Source organism: Pan paniscus, chromosome 16, assembly GCF_029289425.2.
Source record: "Pan paniscus chromosome 16, NHGRI_mPanPan1-v2.0_pri, whole genome shotgun sequence".
Classification (NCBI taxonomy): Eukaryota; Metazoa; Chordata; class Mammalia; order Primates; family Hominidae; genus Pan; species Pan paniscus.
Window position 1 is genome coordinate 43479643 of NC_073265.2, and position 21061 is coordinate 43500703.

Here is a 21061-nt window from a genome sequence, read left to right on the forward strand (position 1 = left end):
CAGTATTCCATGTAATTAGAATATTTTATTATTCTATTTTTATTATTTTATTGCCATTAAAACAAACGAGTTGCCTGATGCAATTGCAAGTATATAAATTAGTTCCCTTCCTAATTTTTCTTCTAGACCACAAATGCTACACATTACGCACACAAACACACACACAGCCCCTCAGCCCAGTTAGAACAGGAGACTCTGTCTGTGGGTAGCTAATGAAAAATCTGTTATGCCAAGGATTATTTCATTTATTTTAATGATAGTGAAGATACTCACTATGCTAGATATTAAAGAGGAGGCAAAGGTGAATAATACATGCTTCTAATTCTCAAAGAACTCTTAACAGTTCTTTATAAGACATCTTTATTATGAAATGAAGCCAGGAGATTTACTTGCTTCAGACACTCTTTACTGAAAAGTGATGGATCCAGTTTTTCTATCTGAATAAACCCTAATATTAGGATCTTCCCCTTGAGTGATGCCTGAATTTGACCATACTGCTGCTCTGTAGACTCACTTGAAGTATAAAGAGCTCTGGAGTGTCCAGCCCCTTATCTAATAGCAAGGATGGATCTAGCCATTCAAAATTAGAAACATTTTTACTGAGGCTCCGTTCCCTGGTAGGGGACCTCCTAGTACCATTACCAAACATATTCTGGGAAAACACAGAGTGAGGGGAATGTAGTAATAAAGGGAAATATGCTGTTACCATACTGTGGAATTGAAAGTTAGTCATTTCAACACTGTGGGAAAATATTCTGAAATGAGATTTAAGGATAATTAATGCAAAATATAAATGCTTCCCTTCTAGTATGACTTACCAGCTAGACTCTTCCTACAGGGTTTATGTAAATATCCATTCATTATGCATCAGGCAGTTGTGTGAAATTATCTGTAAATGTAACCTCTAAGAGTGCTGGTCTTTCTCTCAGGAAGTCACCTGCTTTGTGGGATATGAGAAGCATAGAAAAGGACTCGTTTAACCAATTCTCTTTTCTATTGGCCTGTGTTTATTGTTGTTGGTGGTTTGTTTTTTTTTTTTTTAAATCCAGCATCAATACTAATACTAAGTGCTTATTTGGTGTTTTGAAGCCTGTAGACTACTTCTGTTATCATTATATAATTTGATCTTCAAAGTAATACCATTTTAAGCAGAGCAGAGGAGGAGAGTGAGTCTTAGAGCCCTTACATTTCTCCGTAGATTACAAGATTCATAAGTGGCAGAACATTTATTCATTAAAAGAAATGTACCTCTACTATGTTCCAGGGACAGTGATAAGCTGTTCAGGCACTAAGAAGAAAAACATGGAAGACAGTTCCTGCTTATAGAGGCCCCTTTTAAATATCATGTAGTTGGGCCTAGGAGAACTCAGATCTCCTACCTACTTGTTCAATAGATTTTTTTTCACCTCACTAATGACTTGTCATTAAAGAGTCCTTCCATATGCTATTAGAAATTATTTCCTTTTAAAATATAAATCACCATGGGAGAGTGCCTCATTTGACCTTATCTACTACTGATGCTTTCTTATGAATTAGGTGATAAGATCCTTCCCCGGTGATAGGTACTGAAAGCAAATTTCCTGCAGATTGAATTACAGAAGCATTCCTTGGGGCTGAGGAGGGGTGAAGTGTCAGGGAGGACAAGGGGGTCAGGAAATAAAGGCCTGGGTAGAAAGTAAAAGAGGCGTTGGGTTTACAGCATAGCAGGGACTTAGACATTCTCAAGTAATTAGACCTGTGTGCTGCTGGGAAAGAAGCTGCAGACAGTGAAGCCCAGTCCAGTCTGGAAGATTAGGGAGTTCTTTGTGTACAGATAACTGAATTGGGCCCTAAAACATTGAGAGAAGAAAAGGTTAGCAGAGTTATTATGCTTACTGTCATCATGACTTGAATCAGTGATCCAGGGGCTCTCTCAAAATACCATTTTCAGAGAAAAGTGATAAAATGGTTTGTTTTATTTTGAAACAATTCAAATCCACTGACTTGGCGGTGCATTGGTAACTTCTCTTATGTTCACAGAAAATGCACGTCTTCAAGAAGACCTTGCAGGCACTGATCTACCCTATGTCTTCTACCATCCCACACAATTTTGAGGTCTGGACGGCTACCACACCCACCTACTGTTATGAGTGTGAAGGGCTCCTGTGGGGCATTGCAAGGCAAGGCATGAAGTGTCTGGAGTGTGGAGTGAAATGCCACGAAAAGTGTCAGGACCTGCTAAACGCTGACTGCTTGCAGAGTGAGTACTTGGTTTGGCTGAAAAAGTGGTATGCAGAGCCTGCCTTATTCCATCTGTTTCATGTTAGATCACTTCAACTCTTGCTGGTTGTCAAGAAATCCTACCCGCTCCCCTCCCACCACTTACACAAAGATACACATACTGTCCATCAAATCACAGTTGATGATGCATTCTTACAGTGTGGAGCTAGGTGCTATTAGAATCCTCAGGGTGAGTACCTGGAGTGAAATTGCACTCTCATCCAGCATAAACCTTCAAAGTGACTTCCTATCTATTTTCTTTTTTGTCTTTTCTTTCTTTCTTTTCTTTTTTTTTTTTTTTTTTGAGATGGAGTCTCACTCTGTCGCCCCAGCTGGAGTGCAGTGGCACGATCTCAACTCACTGCAAGCTCTGCCTCCTGGGTTCATGCCATTCTCCGGCCTCAGCCTCCCAAGTAGCTGGGACTACAGGCACATGCCACCAAGCCTGGCTAATTTTTTGTATTTTTAGTAGAGACGGGGTTTCATCCTGTTAGCCAGGATGGTCTCCATCTCCTGACCTCATGATCTGCCCACCTCAGCCTCCCAAAGTGTTGGGATTACATAGGCGTGAGCCACCGCGCCCGGCCCCTATCTATTTTCTTACTCATACATCATAATAGTTCCATGAGGTAAGTGGGAATATGTAAAATCAGGTTCCCCAAACAGGGATCAAGATATGCTTCTGCATTTACAGCAACTGGAATTCTTTTTTCGAGCCTATCTGGTGCCTGTCTGGCAGGATCCATGTCCTTCTACAGTTCCTGCACAGGCCTTGGAAATGGGATGTCTTGGGTTTGAATGTCAACAACATATTAACTTACCAAATATGTGACTTTGAGAAAATATTTTAACTTCTTGAGGCTTTATTTTTCTCCACTCTATGGGCAGGAATAACAAAATTTACCTTAGAGGGTTATTGGAAAGGCTAAATGTAATAGTCTCTGCTAAGAGCCTGGCACACGGTAGATGCTCCATAAATATTAATGACCTTTCCATCCTTTCACACTCTTGAATGAGTACATGCCACTTTGGTTTTTATGACAAGTTACCTTAAATTTTTCATTTCCAAAAAAATCCTTTATTTGTTACTTTAGGTCTAGAAATGCTAATGCATCACATTGTAAAATACACATAATTGACTTTTCACTACTTTATTTATTTGGTAGTGTCACTTAAAAACTGCCAAAAAATTATATTTCAACATGATGTTCATTTGCAAATCATATTTTTTCACATCTAAATATTGTCCCCTCTCTTTGTTGTTTATATGGATGTAGTCAATGTAAGATATGTGGATTGCTTGACACTGAAGGGAGAAGAGGAAAATGTCAAAGATTAAATCAGAAATGCTGTCACAGCTGACTTGTTGTAGCCACGATCACATACATTCTTAAGTTTTCTCTATCTGATTAGTATTCTCCATACAAGATTAGATCAGATTGAGGCTGTGTTAATGGTAACAAGTGCATTTTTTAAGCAAAAGAAGTGGTATTCTTTATTTGAAAAATAAGAAGTATAGTTAAGAATAATTATTTTAAAGGAAGGGGGATTGACTTGATATTACTCATTTAATTTACATGCAAAATCTCATAATCTGATTAAAATTCAGCCCAACTGTTTAAAAAGTGAATTGCGTATAGGCATCTTAAGAAATAAGCATATTAGGGCAATGACATTTAAGAAAATAGAAAACACACTGTCATCTAAGAACAAATGGCTTAAATTCCTTAGAGAAAAAAATGATGCCACTCATACCTACGAAATGAATTCATTCTTCTAGTCTTTCAGAAAGGACAGATGCTACCCATTCGTTAAACTTTAGAAACATGTTCATAATCTATTTCCATTTCTTAAAACAACATTTATTATTTTATATTTGTTAAATAAATTATGCAATCCAAAATTTTCACTGACATTGTTCATTAAAATGCACACATAAATTGGAAGAATCAAAAATAGTGCAGAACAGTGAAGGTGGGTATGCATGCCCCAGGGAGGGTTTTTATAAATCCATTTTTACCTTTTCCCTAAAATTGACACTCTCATATTGATCAGAAAGAGGTCCTACAAGTATGTATACTTAACTTCATAGCTTTCCATGATAACTATCAATAAAATTTGAAATTCTCCCTACAGAATCAGTGACATTTACCTTAAGAAATGTATCTTATTCATTGTTTTAAGCCAAAAAAATGGCAATGGTGACACTATATATGAGATAATTTCATGAATGCCAACACTGAAGAAAGGGAAAGAATAAAAAGCTAAGAAAATCAGAGTTAGAAGGTATAGCTAATTCAGTCCCCTTTAAATGTAAGACAGTTCTATGATTTTCTTTATAAAATGGCCATTCAATCTCGTAACATTTCCAGGGAAAATTTCAACCCTTGGTAGACAGTTTAACTCATGACTTTAGAATGCTAGTTCATAAATTAAAATTTAAGCCAAGGAGTCTTTCTTTGTAATTTCTACCCATTAAGCCATATCTTACTTCTGGTGAAAATATTTAATGAATTCTATTAAATATGACAGTTTTTCAAGTACTTAAATTAATTATCTAGTTTTCTATAGGTTTCTAGTACTCTTTATTTTGCTAATTCTTTTCTGAATAATTACAGTCTATCAACACACACATGCTAAAAGAAATTAAGTTCTCTACATGTGGTCTGACCAATGACCCATGCAAAAGAGAGAGTATGTAAAGTTACTTCAAATTGATTTAAGTTAGGTGTTTCCTTACCATGAAGTCTTGGGTTTGTGACTTGTGCACCTTCAGTCAAGTGGAATTAGACCAGGTGATGGTGAAATCCAACTCACTGCTCCAGTGCTTCGTTGTGGGTTCAGAGATGCATGGAAATGTCCAGTCAATTCCCCCAAAGAGCTTCATCTAACACCCTCTCTAGCTAATTGTACTTGATGGTAGTTCATAGATTTTACCACCTTCTTGGCCCAAAACTCACAGCCACAGGGTGGTAAGAAGGAGACCAAATGGAAACAGGGAGAACAATGAGAAAAGAGACCTGATTTATACTCCTTCAATAAAATCAGTGGCAGCAGCCAGAGTTCACCTGCTTTTTCTTTAATTAGTTCATTTGCGTCTCGTCGCCTAAAAAGACATTTTATTCTTTTTTGGAAAAAGCATTTGGTGGTGAAATAATTTAATTATAATAAATGGAGGAGCAGGTTGTGACCCTGAATTATGTTAACATAACGTGTAAGGAACTTGCTGTAGCACCTCAGTGGTGGTTTTAAACTAGAAAAAGGCCGTGTTGGCTGGGATGAGGGTTGTGTGCAGTGAGTCATCTGTAAAAGAGACATCATATGTAAAATATTTTCCTTGATTATGTTTTCAGTGTAGAAAAGAGACAGCTACAGAGACTGGAAAAAAATGCAAATAATCATGGCACTTTCCTTACACATCTCCAAAGAAGGAATCCCAGAGTCTTACTGAATAAGCATTCTGCCTACTTTTAATTCCAAACTAGAAATTTCAAGCACCTGCATGAGGCCAGAAAATATTTCACGAAACGCTCAGCAAAGAAGCATTTTGTGAGATGTGTTCTTTAGTTCTATGTGCTTTCTACTGACATTATGTTGAACTTATATGTCCTAAGACAAGCAATTAATAAATTCGTAGCATTAATAAAACCTGTTTAACATACTCTTGTTTGCAAATTAGATATTGATTCTCCTTTCTTTGTTGCCCTGTTATCACATTTTGAAATCACATTTTAAGACAGTCAAATATTTGCATATATTGAGCAACTATTGTGGGTAGGAGCTTTATTCTGGGCTCTCAGAGCTGCAAAGGAAGTAAGTGGTATTTTTCCTGGACTCAACCTTATTTTCTAATACATAACTTAGATGAACAGACGTGAACATGTATCTTGGAAAGTTTTGACATTTTACTCTTTCAATAACAATTTTACAGTATATGTTTAAGTAATGAGTACTCAGGAAACTTGGAAGTAGGATTCCTTTTATCCACTGCTACTTAACACACATTTAAGCAAAGGAGCTGCTGAACAAATGTGGTTAAACTAATGAATGAAGGAACAAGAACTACAACTAGAAATAACCTGTTGTGGTTTAAATATCATCTTTCCATATAGGCATACGCTATTAAAGGAGCTTCGAGATTAGTGAGTTAGGAAACTCAGTCTACTGCTTTGGCTGAGTTCAGAAGATTTAGTGTCTCATCAAAAAGAATCAAGCGAATAGCGTAAGCAGGATTAGAACTCAGGTCTCTGAACTCAGCCTGGTGTTCTTTCCTAACTTATAAATAAGTTTGCAAAGTCAATCCTAGGGGGAAGAAAAGGAAAGTTACTGCATTTTATTTTCAGTGCTGTCTCACTTTTTATTATGGGAGAAAGCACATAGGGTACCCCTGAATTTGAGACATTCTATGCTGCCTGCTGTAGCCTCCAAGAGTTCCCCGCCATGATAACTCCTCAGGACCCGCCATCTACAGCCAACCGCCAATAAATCCTCAATGCTCCCGAAATAGGAAAAGTTCCCATGTCCTCCTTGCAGGGCGTGTGATGGGGTGTAGCTCGCTTCTTCAGTGCCCCGCTGCTCAGACTTCTAGAGGAGTATACAGATGGGTAGGGAGCCCCACGGCAGTGTCTAGAGGTGAATGTTTATAGCTGAAGCCCCAGTAGGCATATGTTACAGGGTGCTCTTTAAGTTTAGCTTCCCGCAGGTGGCCTGTGTTAGTCAACTCAATTAGACCCCTCCCTTATCGCAAGGACAGAGGGCTTTCTGTATCCCAGGGTTCTTGCTTTGGTGTACTGGAAGAATTGGATCACAGGTGGGCTTGGAGAATGAGTGCAAGGTTTTATTGAGTGGAAGTAGCTTTCAGCAGATGGGGGAGCCAGAGGAAATGGTTTTCCCTGGAGTCAGGCCGCTTGGAGGCCCGGGCTCTCCTCTGACTGCCCTGGCCAAACTCCACCACGTTCTGTTAGTTGATGGTCTGCCGACGTGACGATTTCTGTCCTGTGCTCTTCCACTCGGCATGCTCCCATCGGTGTCCTCTCAACATCCAGCCACTTGTGTCTTTTTCTACCAGTGTGTTCGTCTGGATGTCCAGCCGCCTGTGTGTTCCTCTGCTGATGTGCTCCTCTCCACATCCAGCTGTCTATGTGTTTGCTGGCTAGAGCCTTAGGGTTTTTATAGGCACAGGATGGGGGCGTGGCAGGCCAGGGTTGTCTTGGGAAATGCAACATTTGGGCAGGAGAACAAAAATGCCTGTCCTCACTTAGGTCCCTGGGCAGAGGCCCAGGGGTGGAGCCCTAGCCAGAGACCAAGCCCTTCCCCTTCAGGCACTTCCCTGACCCCCTTCCGTATCACTACCACCTCTCTCCCAGCATGTTATTGCATTGACTTTTCAACAACACTAAAAGGGAAATGAATGCAGTGGTCAGTTCCTTAACCCAAAGGAATAGACTAATAATGGAGCATTTTCAGGTGTTGGGGTTGGCTGCTGGAGAGAGACTAAGACGATGAATATGCTTTGCATAATGCCATAGAGGTATTCTATATAACATACTCAATGGATATCAATGCATGTTTTTTCATAGTATTGAGCTACTTAAAAATAATTTGACTTCCAGTCTTATTGCAACTATAATGTTTTTAAAACTTCCCTGGGTGTCATTTTCCTCATCTGTGAAAACAGTTAATAATACTTGTCAATGACCTCCAGCTAGAGACCACCAGGAACACACCCGTAGTTTTAAAAAGTGTGTTTTATCACTTATTACTGTGAGGGAGAACATACACCAGGATGACTATAGGGCATCTTGGCAAGATGGTGCTAGAAAACAGAGGTGTACTCTGGATGGGGTGTTACGTGGAAGTGAGGACAATTCTATGATATTGTGTCTGTAAACATCTAATCTAGAAGGAAGGCAAAGTGGACTGAAGCCACAGCTTTACAGTAGTCCCACCTTATTCGTGGTTTCACTTTCCAGTTTCAGTCCTCCGCAGCATGGTCCAAAAATATTAAATAGAAAGTTCTAGAAATAATGTATAAATTTTAAGTTGCACACCATTTTTAGCAGCATGATGAAATCTGCCATCCTTCTTGGAAGGAAAGTCATCCCTTTGTCAGTGTATCCATGCTATAGATGCTACTCACCCCATAGTCACTTAGTAGCTTTCTTGGTGATCAGATTAAAATAAAATAAAACAATGACAACGACAACAACAATGAAAACACTATACAATAAAGATAGAGTTTGGTACCATCTGCGGTTTCAGGTATTCCTGAAGGCTTTGGAATGCATTCCCTGCGGATAAAAGAGAACAATTATACTTCCTAAAGCAACAACAACCACTCATATTAATTAGGAAAGGGAATATTTGATATTTTGTGGTTTACGCAGTGCTATGCTTTTGTCTATGCTTAGGAAAAATAAGGAAGCGGCCTTGTTTGTCTTACTTTAACACTGTTGCAGGGTGACCACATCTAAGTTTGGTGCTCTTTGAAATTGTTTAGGTACAAGAAAAGAACAATGTAGCCTAGCTATGAGTACCAGGCCAGCTCTGAACAACACTGTGAACTAGTTGTGTTAGCAAAGTTCCTAGAAGTCAGAGTCTAGTTATGAAAAAATAGAAATAAATCTTGTTTTGAAATTTTTGGTGTTTAATTTTCTTTTGCTTTGTATTTTTTTGAAAAGTATATGAAGAAATCTATGAAACTAAATGTGATACAAAGAAAAATATCTTCCTCCTGCCATCACTCTCTTGGTTTCTTCTCTTTCCTTGCTTAGTAAAAATATTTTGAAAATTGAGCACATTTTGAATCATAATTAATTTGTTCCCCTAAACAATATAGATAGCTTTTGACTCTATGATGACTGGGAAACCTCTAGAAAATGCTGATGAGATGTATTACCTTTAACATACTGTTATGCAAGCACATTCCTGATTTTGTATTTTCAAAACATGCTTGTTTTCAAACTTGTTCTAAAAGTATGCATATACCAATAATGAGATGATTGAATATGGTGGGGATGGTACAGGCAGAAGAGAAAAAACAGTTTGGCAGTTTTTTGTATGCTCTTGGTGCCAGGCTCCCTGACACTGGTCATTTTAGAGAAGGTGGTAGTTCCTTGGGAAGTGGGCTACCTTCTTGTATTTTCCCACTGTCAGTGACAGAGTTACCTACAGGCTCTCACCTACACGAATGGGAGATGACGCTATGTTAGATTTGTGCTCCTCCAATTACCTACTGTTAAATGTCAGTCCTTTGTTTTTTGCGAAAAATAAGGAGTGTGTGGCTTTGATTCTACAGGAAAAAGGAGGCTGCTAAATTGAAGACTGGGGGAGTTGCAGGTCTGTTCCTTGAAAAGACTGAAGGCATGTTAAAAGAGGAGGGTTCGTATTATCTTGGATATAAAACATCTAAAAGAAATGGGTAGAGAATGGCAACTGAATGTCCACCCACATGATTTTACGGGGGCAAAAAGCAGAGAGACAATGAAAGCAGGCCCACCTACATGTTTTTACTGGGAAATAAAAGAAAAGCAGTAAAGACCCATTTCCCATGTCAGAGAGGCTCCTGGAGAAAGAAAGGAATACAAAAATCACTCAATATCAGACCCTCTGAATGCTTTCAATGGATGTTAACCACCCACTTTCTCTGGGTCCATCGGTCTCAAACGCAGGTAAGGCTTTATGGATGTCAAAAAAATAAATAAGTTATTTTCTGTAGTTTTTTTAAACTCAAATTCTTTTATCTTTAAGCCCTTCCTTGGCCCTCATCTAGCAAATAGATATAGAGCATCCAGCATACTGCAGACACCGTCCGCGTGAGAGTTTTCCAGTTGTTTCAGAGGTCAAGTGATTATGAAGCTCAAACCCCTAAAATTTCTTACTAATGTGAAATTATTATTATTTTTTTGAGACAAAGTTCCACTGTGTCTCCCAGGTTGGAGTACAGTGGCACAATCTCGGCTCAGTGCAACCTTCACCTGCCGGGTTCAAGCCATTCTCCTGCCTCAGCTTCCCAAGTAGCTGGGACTACAGATGTGCACCACCACATCCGGCTAATTTTTTTGTATTTTTTTTAGTAGAGATGGAGTTCCACCATGTTGGCCAGGCTGGTTACGAACTCCTGACCTCAAGTGATCTGCCTGCCTCGGCCTCCAAAAGTGCTGGGATTACAGATGTGAGCCACCACTCCTGGCCTGAAGTTCTTTAATAAATACCTATATCTTCACATTTTCGACATGCTGAAATCACTATACTTATTCCACTACTATTATTAAAGCTATATGTGTTATCTCATTGAATCCTCATACTTTTAAGGGAGACACTACTACTATTCCTATCTGTTTTTCAGATGAAGAAGCTAAAGTTGAGAGAGATAAACTAACTAGCTCAAGACTAAAAGGTTAGGATTTTAGTATGTTTCAGCTGCATAAGAAAGTACCATAAATTGGGAGGCTTATAAACAACATAAATTTATTACCCACAGTTCTGAAGGTAGAAAGCCCAAGATGAGGGTTTCAGCACAGTCAGGGCCCATGGAGGGCGATCTTCCAGGTCGCAGACTACTGACTTCCTGCTGCATCTTCACATAGTAGAAGGGGCAAGTGAGCTCCCTTGAGCCTATAAGGCCACTAATCCCATTCTTGATGGCTCTGCTTTCATGATCTAGCTACTTCCCAAAGGCCTCATCTTTTAACATTATCACATCGGGGATTAGGTTTCAATATATGACTTTCAATGGGATGCAAACATTCAGACTATGCCAGTTAGTTAAGTGGCAGATCAGGATTCACACTCAAGATTGTCTCCTCTACCCAAGTGTATTAGTACATTTTCAGGCTGCTGATAAAGACATACCCAAGACTGGGTAATTTATAAAGAAAAGAGGTTTAATGGACTTACAATTCCACATGGCTGGTGAGGCCTAACAGTCATGGCGGAAGGCGAAAGGCATGTCTTACATGGCATCAGGCCAAGAAAAAGAATAAGAAGCAAATGAAAGGGGTTTCCCCTTATAAAACCATCAGATCTCATGAGACTTATTCACTACCATGAGAACAGTATGGGGCAACTGCTGCCATGATTCAAATATCTCCCACCAGGTACCTCCCACAATACGTGGGAATTATGGGAGCTACAATTCAAGATCAGATTTGGGCGAGGACACAGCCAAACCATATCACTGAAGCATTGATAGGTACTGTTCACTTTTACCTTATTTAAAAGTGATACTCTTTATATATTTCTTCCATTTATAGTTGGCATTCATGTTCTCGCTTTATGGTGACTATGTAAGTGCACGTGGCATGTAGGTTAACCAAATTCTGTTATCTAATGATCGGAATACAGCCTCTGTTTTCAAAGAATTGCAAATCCAAACCCAAGGGCCAGGTGTATTTTGACTTTTCATAAGATTTATTCCACAGGATATTTATCATTTTATATTCAATTTATTCCTGTGTTTTTTTTTTCCAGAATTGTGGCCTTAGGGCAGGAGTTTGTAAGGATTTCATAACATATTAAATTAACCCAGAGCCAAAGTAAATATTCAATTATGCCAATCATTTTATCTTTGGCTCCTCCTAGAAGTATTTCCTCTATTTATTGAGTGTATGCTAGTTTCCAAACAGTGTGTGAGACACTTGGAATACACATTTAATAAAATTTGGGCCTTATGAGGTAGCATAAGGAATGGACATATATGCAGGTAGCTATGTCAATGGTGATTGTTAAATATGAAAGAATTTTGTGAGGCATTTGCTTGGAATGAGCTGTTAGAAATATTTACACCACAGAAATCTGCTAATACTACAAATCAGGTTTGGGTTTTTTTGTTTGTTTCTGTAGGAGAGGAGAGAAAATGTGACTGTTGAGTTTAAAAGACCTCTATTTCCTCTTGAGATAAGATCACATGCTGAGAATGGAGGGTAATGGAGGTGAGGTAGGTGACTTGAGAGTAGAAATGTTTTGGAAGAGCTGTTGAGAAAAATAGCAAAAGGAAAGAACTGAGAAGAAGGAAGAACACTGAAGTTATTATATACATATCTATGTGTATACATAGATATGTATACATATATTCTATATATAATAAACACACATATATGTATATGTATGTATATTATGTATATACATACACCTGTAGTTTTAAGTTTTTATATATATAACTTTATATATGTATGTTTTATATATAAAGTTATATATAATCATATAATCAAAATATATATAACTTTATATATGTTTTATATATCAAGTTACATATATAACAACTTCAATATTCTTCCTTCTATTTTTAGATTATATCTATAAATTCTATAATTATTTGTAGATATTATCTATAGATACTTCTTCAGAAAAAAACACAAAAATTGTAAATTGCCATATAAAGATGGTAAAATTGTTAATTTCACCTGAAGTTTAGATGCTTTGTCTGATAAAAATTAAAGAAAAATCAGTTCTAGTTAATTGTCCCATTAAATTATGTAGAAGAGAACCAGTTTGCCCCTCTGTCTAAGGTTGAATTATGGTTGTGTTGTCCATAATTGTCTTATCTGTCAAGTAATTATTTTTAAAAGTATCAATGATGCATTTCATTTGGATATTATACTCTATAAAGTGCTTTTAGTTTACATTATCTCTTTTGATCTCATCAATTGTTGATCTCTGGTTGGCATATTACTGTATTTCCATGACACTGCTAGACCTTCTACCACACGCTTTGAAGAAAGACTCATGTAAAAGCAAATTTAAAGTTATCTCTGATGACTTTTAGATAAACAAATAAGCCTGAAGAAAAATAACCCAAAGGGCTGGAAATTCATGGCAAATTATAACTATTTAAGAAAGAGTTTCATTAGAAACATAAGATATGTGGGTTTGATAAAGAATAGGGCAATGGAAAGTACTTGTAAATCAGTGACAAAAATTTATTATGAATTTGTCTCTATCTCTGAGCTAAACAATCTAAGATGAATAATTTTCTTCTGATCAAAAATGCAAAAGTAGAAATTTTTGTTTGTTTGTTTGTTTGTTTTGTTTTGTTTTGAGACGGAGTCTCGCTCTGTCGCCCAGGCTGGGGTGCAGTGGCGCGATCTGGGCTCACTGCAAGCTCCGCCTCCCAGATTCACGCCATTCTCCTGCCTCAGCCTCTCGAGGTAGCTGGGACTACAGGCGCCCACCACCACGCCTGGCTAATTTTTTTGTATTTTTAGTAGAGACAGAGTTTCACCATGTTACCCAGATGGTCACAATCTCCTGACCTTGTGATCCGCTGGCCTCGGCCTCCCAAAGTGCTGGGATTACAGGCTTGAGCCACCGCGCCCAGCCAAAAGTAGAAATTTTTTAAAGCTACATATATTTTTTTTCTAGAAATAACAGAGAAAATGCTTAAACATATGTTTCTCTTAACCTGCTGTCCACCGATTGGCAATTTCAGTTTATGGCTCTTTTGTCTGTACATATTAGAATAGATATTCTATAATAACAGCAATAATACATAAGAATAAGTGAAATTTCAAAGCTAATGCTCAAGCTTTCCTAATTATTTTTTTAATAACAAGAGGCAGTCGTTAAGGACAGAAGTCTGATTCCTGTAGATGAAAAATCTCTTTATATTCTAGCTTTGAATTTGGCAGCTATTGTTTGAGCATTTATTGTGTGCATGGTAGTTAGATGGGCTCTTCCTGAATTTAGAAAAATAATCCAAAGTATATTTAACTCTCCATGACTTTAGCACTCCTTCCTAGAGCCTTTGGGAGCATTAACAGCAAAAATAAGAATAGCTGTTTGGAAATTTGGGAGAGAGTCAACATTTTTATGACATTTCTAACCTTTAAGACATTCCTTGCCTGGCTGTCACAGACCAAACTTTTGAGTCACTTTGTGTCTTGTAGGGAACATTTTCCAGTCACCACTGTCCTTTCCATTTAATGAATATTAACTACTTGAATAAAATATGCCTATCAGATAGTTTCAACCATTTACTCCAGCCTAAGCTAATTTTACTATTTAAGAATTATGGACTGTGTAGTTAAACCAATATTGATAAATTAAAAACATATTAATTGCATGCAATTTACAAATTTGTAGCTATTCCAGGGACAAGTTTCAACAGTGTAGACCATTTACAATGTCCTTTTAAATCATCTTTAGTGGAATCCATTCCTTTTTTTGTCTTCCTTTTTTTTAAAATGTTGTTTAGGTCCTCAAAGTTTAAAATAAAAGATAAAGACAGACTGCTCTTTCTACCACTGGAATATTCATATCTTTTAGCTTCCTCTATTCACACTCATTATTAGGAATATATTTTTCCACTCTAGGAAACAGGTATTACACTTTCAAATAAATGAACATTTACATTAAATTATTGCTGTCAAATTGTATATGAATTTATCATAAGTAAAGTTAATAGTTGACCTTTCATCTCTTGTCTTACTTTCTATACTTAAATTGGGCTCAACATTCACAAATTAGGTTCAAAGAACATTACTGATATTATCTTTTATTGTAGAAATTGTGCTTGCCTATAAATTATCCCATTTAATCTCTAAATAGTTTATGAGATATTAGTATGCCTATCTCAGAAATATAATAGTTCAGAAAAAAATGAGAATACAAATTAGGCAAACTTACAGTCATGTCAAAGAAAATTAGAGCAATTACTACCTATGAACACAAGTCTTTCGATTATTTTCACTGTATTTCAGTTGCTTCTGTACCAAAAAAAGTTTGATTTTAGCAGTGGCAGTTCCTGTCGACACTGGTACATGACCTTTTGCTTTCTTACTTTAAACTCACTAAGGAATTGTGGAAATTGAAATCATGGTCCGTTATTAACTTGTGTAATACTGGGCAACCCAGAAGGCCATACAGAACAATGAGAATATCTAGCCAGTAGCTTAAGGTTAGGGATCCAATAATGGAATTTTAGAAATCTTTCACTGACAGAATGATTTGTGTTACAAACAAAAATGCCCAGAAAGTTGAGACCAGTCATGAAAAACAATGTCCCAGAAATAAAATAAAGTTTTTAGTGGAAAATGAGTATTCAGTCATTTAAAAGCTCTGGATATATTAGAGAAAGAGAGTTCAAGTCGGTGTTCTATCAGTTACATTATAGGTCATTTAGTCTAGTAGTGTCCAAATCTTCTTTAAACAGCTCAATCATTTTCTTCCCAAGTAAAATCTTACATTCTATTTTAATGTTTAGCAAATAACAGTGATGTGTTTGAATTATTGCTTTCCAAGTGACATTTGCCACTTATATTCTATCTATTTCTCAATTTTATTTTGGATACCCATTGAAGAAATATGTGTGGTATGTAACACATTTGATTGTGTCTGTTCTTTTTGCTGTTTTTGAATTCTTTTTAGAAAATGTAAACCAAATTTTTGCACAACACCTGATTTAGTTCAGTAATACAAAAGAAAAGCCTGGGAATCATAGGAGGTCAATTTACCTGCCAATAACACAAAGGAGTACTAGTTGTTGTGAATCTCAGCATAGCAGTTCATTATGATATTTTTCTAAAAAGCCACCTGACTCCACAGAATGAAAGCACTCATTCATTCTCACTTCCTCCTCCTTTTCCTCCCTCCTTTAGCCATCAAAAAGTAACAGCATTTCCATTCACATCACCATTGATGTTTCCATCATAGGAGCAGCAGAAAAGAGTTCTAAACATGGTGCCGAAGACAAGACTCAGACCATTATTACAGCAATGAAAGAAAGAATGAAGATCAGGGAGAAAAACCGGCCAGAAGTATTTGAAGTAATCCAGGAAATGTTTCAGATTTCTAAAGAAGATTTTGTGCAGTTTACAAAGGCGGCCAAACAGAGTGTACTGGATGGGACATCTAAGTGGTCTGCAAAAATAACCATTACAGGTAAAAATAAGTCTTCTTAAAAATTTGTATTGTAAATTGAGATTTTTATGTGCCCTAGAAATAACTGCTAATAATAATTATAGGTAAAATAAATGATTATTTTTTGAATCATGTTAATATGAACAAGACTAGTTGGTACTTCACATTTTGAAAATACATACTAGATAAGTGAAATAATTTTAGTCTGTGTCTTGTTCTAATTAAAAGTTATTTCATAGGAAAAAGTTTCTGTTTTTCAATATATTCACCTGCAGTGTACAAGAAATGAGCATTTTTGTTGCCTACCAGTGATAAATTATAACAGTAGCTAATAATCTGTTCAGTTAATCTTTTTAAATGAGAAAATCGATGTTATTTTACTTACTCCTGGCTCAACATCCCTCATCCATTTGGTCCTTGAGTCAGGACAATTTGAGTTTAATGATATCTAGTAAATTGGACTTCTGAAGTTGCTTGTAATGTCAACAGCGAGTGACTGTGCAGCCTGTTAACATTTACCAAGACTCTTTACTTACTCATTTTGTATTTACAAGATAAACAAAGATGCTTTCTCAACTATGTAGAGTTGATCAATATCGACGGCAGACTCATAAATAAATCAGTTTGGATTACAGGCCTTTGAATTATGTTGGGTAATTTTTCATATAAGTGTAGGTATATCTTCCTCATTCCTCTGTACATGTATGCAGTAATGTGTATGAGTATATAGCTAATATGTATATGCATGTGTATGTATATAGCTACTTTTCATTAAAGACAAGAGCAAAAATTCCAGATTTTAATGTTGTATATTTATTTTTATTAAATTTTTTTAAAGTTCTGTGAGTCATGAGAATGAAAGCAATGGGGATGCATCTATAAACCCAAAGAACCAAATGACAGAAAAATTGTCTTTGTTATTATTATTTTTTGTTTCTGAGGACTCTGTATGTTAAAATGTTTATTTTGGTTTATTTCAGTGGTTTCTGCACAGGGTCTACAGGCAAAAGATAAAACAGGGTCTAGTGATCCATATGTTACAGTTCAAGTTGGAAAGAACAAAAGAAGAACAAAAACCATTTTTGGAAATTTGAATCCAGTATGGGATGAGAAGTTTTATTTGTGAGTATATAATGTGAAACCTTTACAAATATTAAATTATTTAACAATGAATTTAAGACGGGCATAAAAAGGATGCAATAATTATCTCATATTTTAATAATCTCTTACCCAAAAGTAATAAAAAAGTAAAAGTAATGTTATAAACTCCCTCAATACTCTCATAATATTTATTATTTATTCTTCATCTTTGGAAGCAAGTGAATAAGAAGAATACTTCAAATCAAAAAAAGATGGCATGACTGGGGTGGCTTTGCAGGAGATAAAAAAAGATATACAACATGATCTATAACTTGAGATGACCCAACATAGCCAGAAATGTAATCTTGATTTAACAGTATCTTGACATCTGAAGATTTATAACTAAAGCCAGTAGACTTAGAGCATCTCCTGGCCCATCACTTGGGGTGGAACCATATCTACATTAGCTTATATTATTGAGATGGTTGATGATAACTTTTATAACCTTGCACATTCCATGAGGGCATTTATTTTTAAACCTCTTATATCTTTTACTGAAAAGCAGAAACTCATTTTTCTCTCAAAAGTTCTTTTTTTTAACACTCCTTTGTAAAAAAATGAATTTCAGTTATTATTTGGTAGAAGTAAAAATTCCTACATGAGTTAAAGACAGTCTTTTTTCTTTAGTTCTCTCTTTGCAAATGCTTTAAACAGGAATCTCATTACCATGGTAGGTAAATACACCCAGAACATATAGCTTATTTGGGAATGTGGGCAATATTGTGTAAGAAGTAGAGTTTCTTGCATATATGGCCTGATGAAGGAAGTCTTAAGAAATAGGTTTGGAAAATCAATTGGAACCAAATAACAGAGGGTACTGTAGAATGAACTAAGGGATTTGGAGGATTTCTCCCTTCAGAGTTCTGGGAGAGATTAATATCCCTTAACATGTTAAAATAGAAGACAAGAAATCAATTGGAAGTTAAAATTAAATTTCCTGTTGGAGTCACATAAATGAATAAAGCAGGAAAGGAACAACAAAGGGGAGGGATGAAGACTATGGAAAACTGGAAAACAGGTGATTCCCAGAAAAGAAATGGCTTCCGTTGCCATGCGATCATGTAGACAAGATGTAGCTAGAGCTTCCAGTTTTTCAGGAAGCTGGATATCTGAAACCTTAGAAACAGTTTTATTGAAGTGTAATTGACATTACATAAAATCTACACATTTAAAGTGTACATTTTGTTAAGTTTTGACATATGTGTACCTCCTGTCACTACAGACAAGATAATGAACATATCCATCAGTGCCCCAAAATATTCTTTATGCCTCATGGAAAGTCATCCCTTCTGACTTCCCGTGTGCAAAGGCAGTCTCTGGTTTGCTTTCTGATGCTATAGGATACTTTTCATTTTGCATTTTCTAGAATTTCCTATAACTAGAACAATATGGCATGTAATGCTTTGTGTATTTCTATTCATTCAACATAATTATTTTGAGATCCATCCAAATTGTAGGGTATGTCAATAGCTTATTTTTATTGCTTGTTAGCATTCCATTTTATTAATATATCACAGTTTATTTTACCATTCACCTCTTGATGGATATTTTGGTTTGTTTCCAGTTTTTGGTTAATGACAACAAAGTGACCCATATGTTAAATGAATGACTCATACTAAAACTGACATTTGTATGTAAATATTTGTGTGGACATATGTTTTTATTTCTCTTGACTAAATACCTAGAAGTGGAATGAATAGCTGGATCACATATTCGGAATATGTTTAATATTTGAGATATTTTTTCCAGATAAGTGTACCATTTTATCCTTCCACTACAAATGTCTGAGAGTTCTAGATCAAACATATCCTTCCAATACAAATGGTCCTCGACTTATGATAGTTTGACGTAATGATTTTTTACTCTACGATATATTCATCACGATGTAATCCCATTGTAAGCTGAGGCGTTTCTTAGGATCTATAATTGGGGTATGGTTTCTATTAAATGCCTGTCACTTTTGCACCATCATAAAGTTTATAAATCCTAAATTGAACCAACATAAGCTGGGGACCATCTGCTGTGTTGCCCATGTTTAGTGCATTTTCAACTTATGATAGTTTTGTCTTACAGTGGGTTTATCAGGATGTAACCCTATTGTAAGCTGAGGAGTATCTGTACTTGGTAAGGCCAGTTTTTGACATTTTAGCCATTCTGATCCATATATAGTGTTATAGTGGTTGTATTTTGCATTTCTCTAAGGACTAATAATTTTGAGAATGTTTTCATTTGCTTATGTGCTATGTATCTGCTTTGGTTAAGTGTCTGTTCAAATATTTTGTCCATTTGGTATTGCTTTTGTATTTTGTATTTGTATAGCTTTTATGGTTTTGGGTTTTACATTTAGGCTTATGATACATTTTGAGGTAATTTTTGAGTATGGTATAAGTGATAGACTTAAGTTCATTTTTTTGCATATGGACATATACTTGTTTCTGTGCCACATTTGAAAGCGCTATTTTTCTCTACTAAATTGCTTTTACATCTTTGATAAAATTCAGCTCTCCATATATATGTGTCTGTATTTCTGAACGTCATTCTGGTGGTGGTGGTGATGGTGGTTGTTGTTGTTTTGAGACAGAGTCTCGCTCTTTTGCCCCAGCTGGAGTGCAGTGGCACAATCTTGGCTCACTGCAACCTCCACCTCCCGGGTTCAAACGTTTCTTGTGCCTCAGCCTCTCGAGTAATTGGAATTACAGGCATGCACCACCATGCCCAGCTAATTTTTTGTATTTTTAGTAGAGACAGGGTTTCACCATATTGGCCAGGCTGGTCTCAAACTCCTGACCTTAAGTGATCTCTCTGCCTCAGACTCCCAAAGTGCTGGGATTACAGGCATGAGCCACTGCATCTGAACATGTCGTTCTGTTTCTTTGATCTATTTATCTGTTTTCTAATAACACACAGTCTTGATCATTGTAGCTTTATAATAAGTCTGAAAATTGGGTAGAATTAGTCTACCAACCTTCTTATTTTTTCAAATTTATTTTGGCTATTTTGTAACCTATCAATTATTCGATATTAATTTAGGAATTGATTCATCTTTTTTTTACAAAACAAAACAAAACAAAAAAACCCTGATGGAATTTTGGTTGCTTTAAAGCACTGGCTAAGATTTCCAGTATGATGCCAAATCAGAGGTAAGAGCAGACATCTTAGTCTCATTCCCAATCTCAAGTGGAAAACTTCATTTCTTGATTAACTATGGTATTAGCTGTAGCTTTATTGTAGATGCCATTTATCCAGTTAAAAAGTGATTTTTCTATTCTCAGTGAACTGAGAGTTTTGACCAGAAATAGATGTTGCATTTTGTTACATTCTATTTCTGTATCTATTGAGATGATCATATGATTCTGATTGTCATTTTAAATTTTTTTTGCTTTTTCAATAACAAATCTGCAGTTGTCCACATTTTTGCTTCTCTGTGTATAATATATATCCCCTACTCCTCCAACTGCTTTTAAAATATTTTTTCAACTCATTTGTACAATTGGTTTATGATTTCACATGGTGTAATATTCTTCCTTTTTCTAGTGTTTAGGGTTTGTTTAGCTGTTTGGGACTGTGGGTCTACAGTTTTCTTTCAAATTTGGAAACATTTGGTCATTATTTCTTTAAATATTCATTCTGCTGTCTGTTTGGAGGCTCTACTTGAATACATATTAGGCCTCCTGAAGTTGCTTCATAGCTCCTTGACACTCTGAGGACTTTTCTTTCTTTCTTTCTTTTTAAATTTTACTTTAAGTTCTGGGATACATGTGCAGAAAGTGCAGGTTTGTTACATAGGTATACATGTTCCATGGTG

General features: G+C 36.3%; 1 protein-coding gene across 1 annotated transcript in view; it reads left to right on the top strand.

Moving 5' to 3' along the window:
* Positions 1 to 21061, top strand: part of UNC13C (unc-13 homolog C) — a 645800-nt gene that overhangs the window by 269933 nt on the left and 354806 nt on the right. The window contains exons 7-9 of the mRNA XM_008953183.6: positions 2020 to 2239; positions 15910 to 16137; positions 17097 to 17238. Coding sequence (XP_008951431.4) covers positions 2020 to 2239; positions 15910 to 16137; positions 17097 to 17238 — 590 coding nt within the window. The remainder of the gene's footprint in view (positions 1 to 2019; positions 2240 to 15909; positions 16138 to 17096; positions 17239 to 21061) is intronic.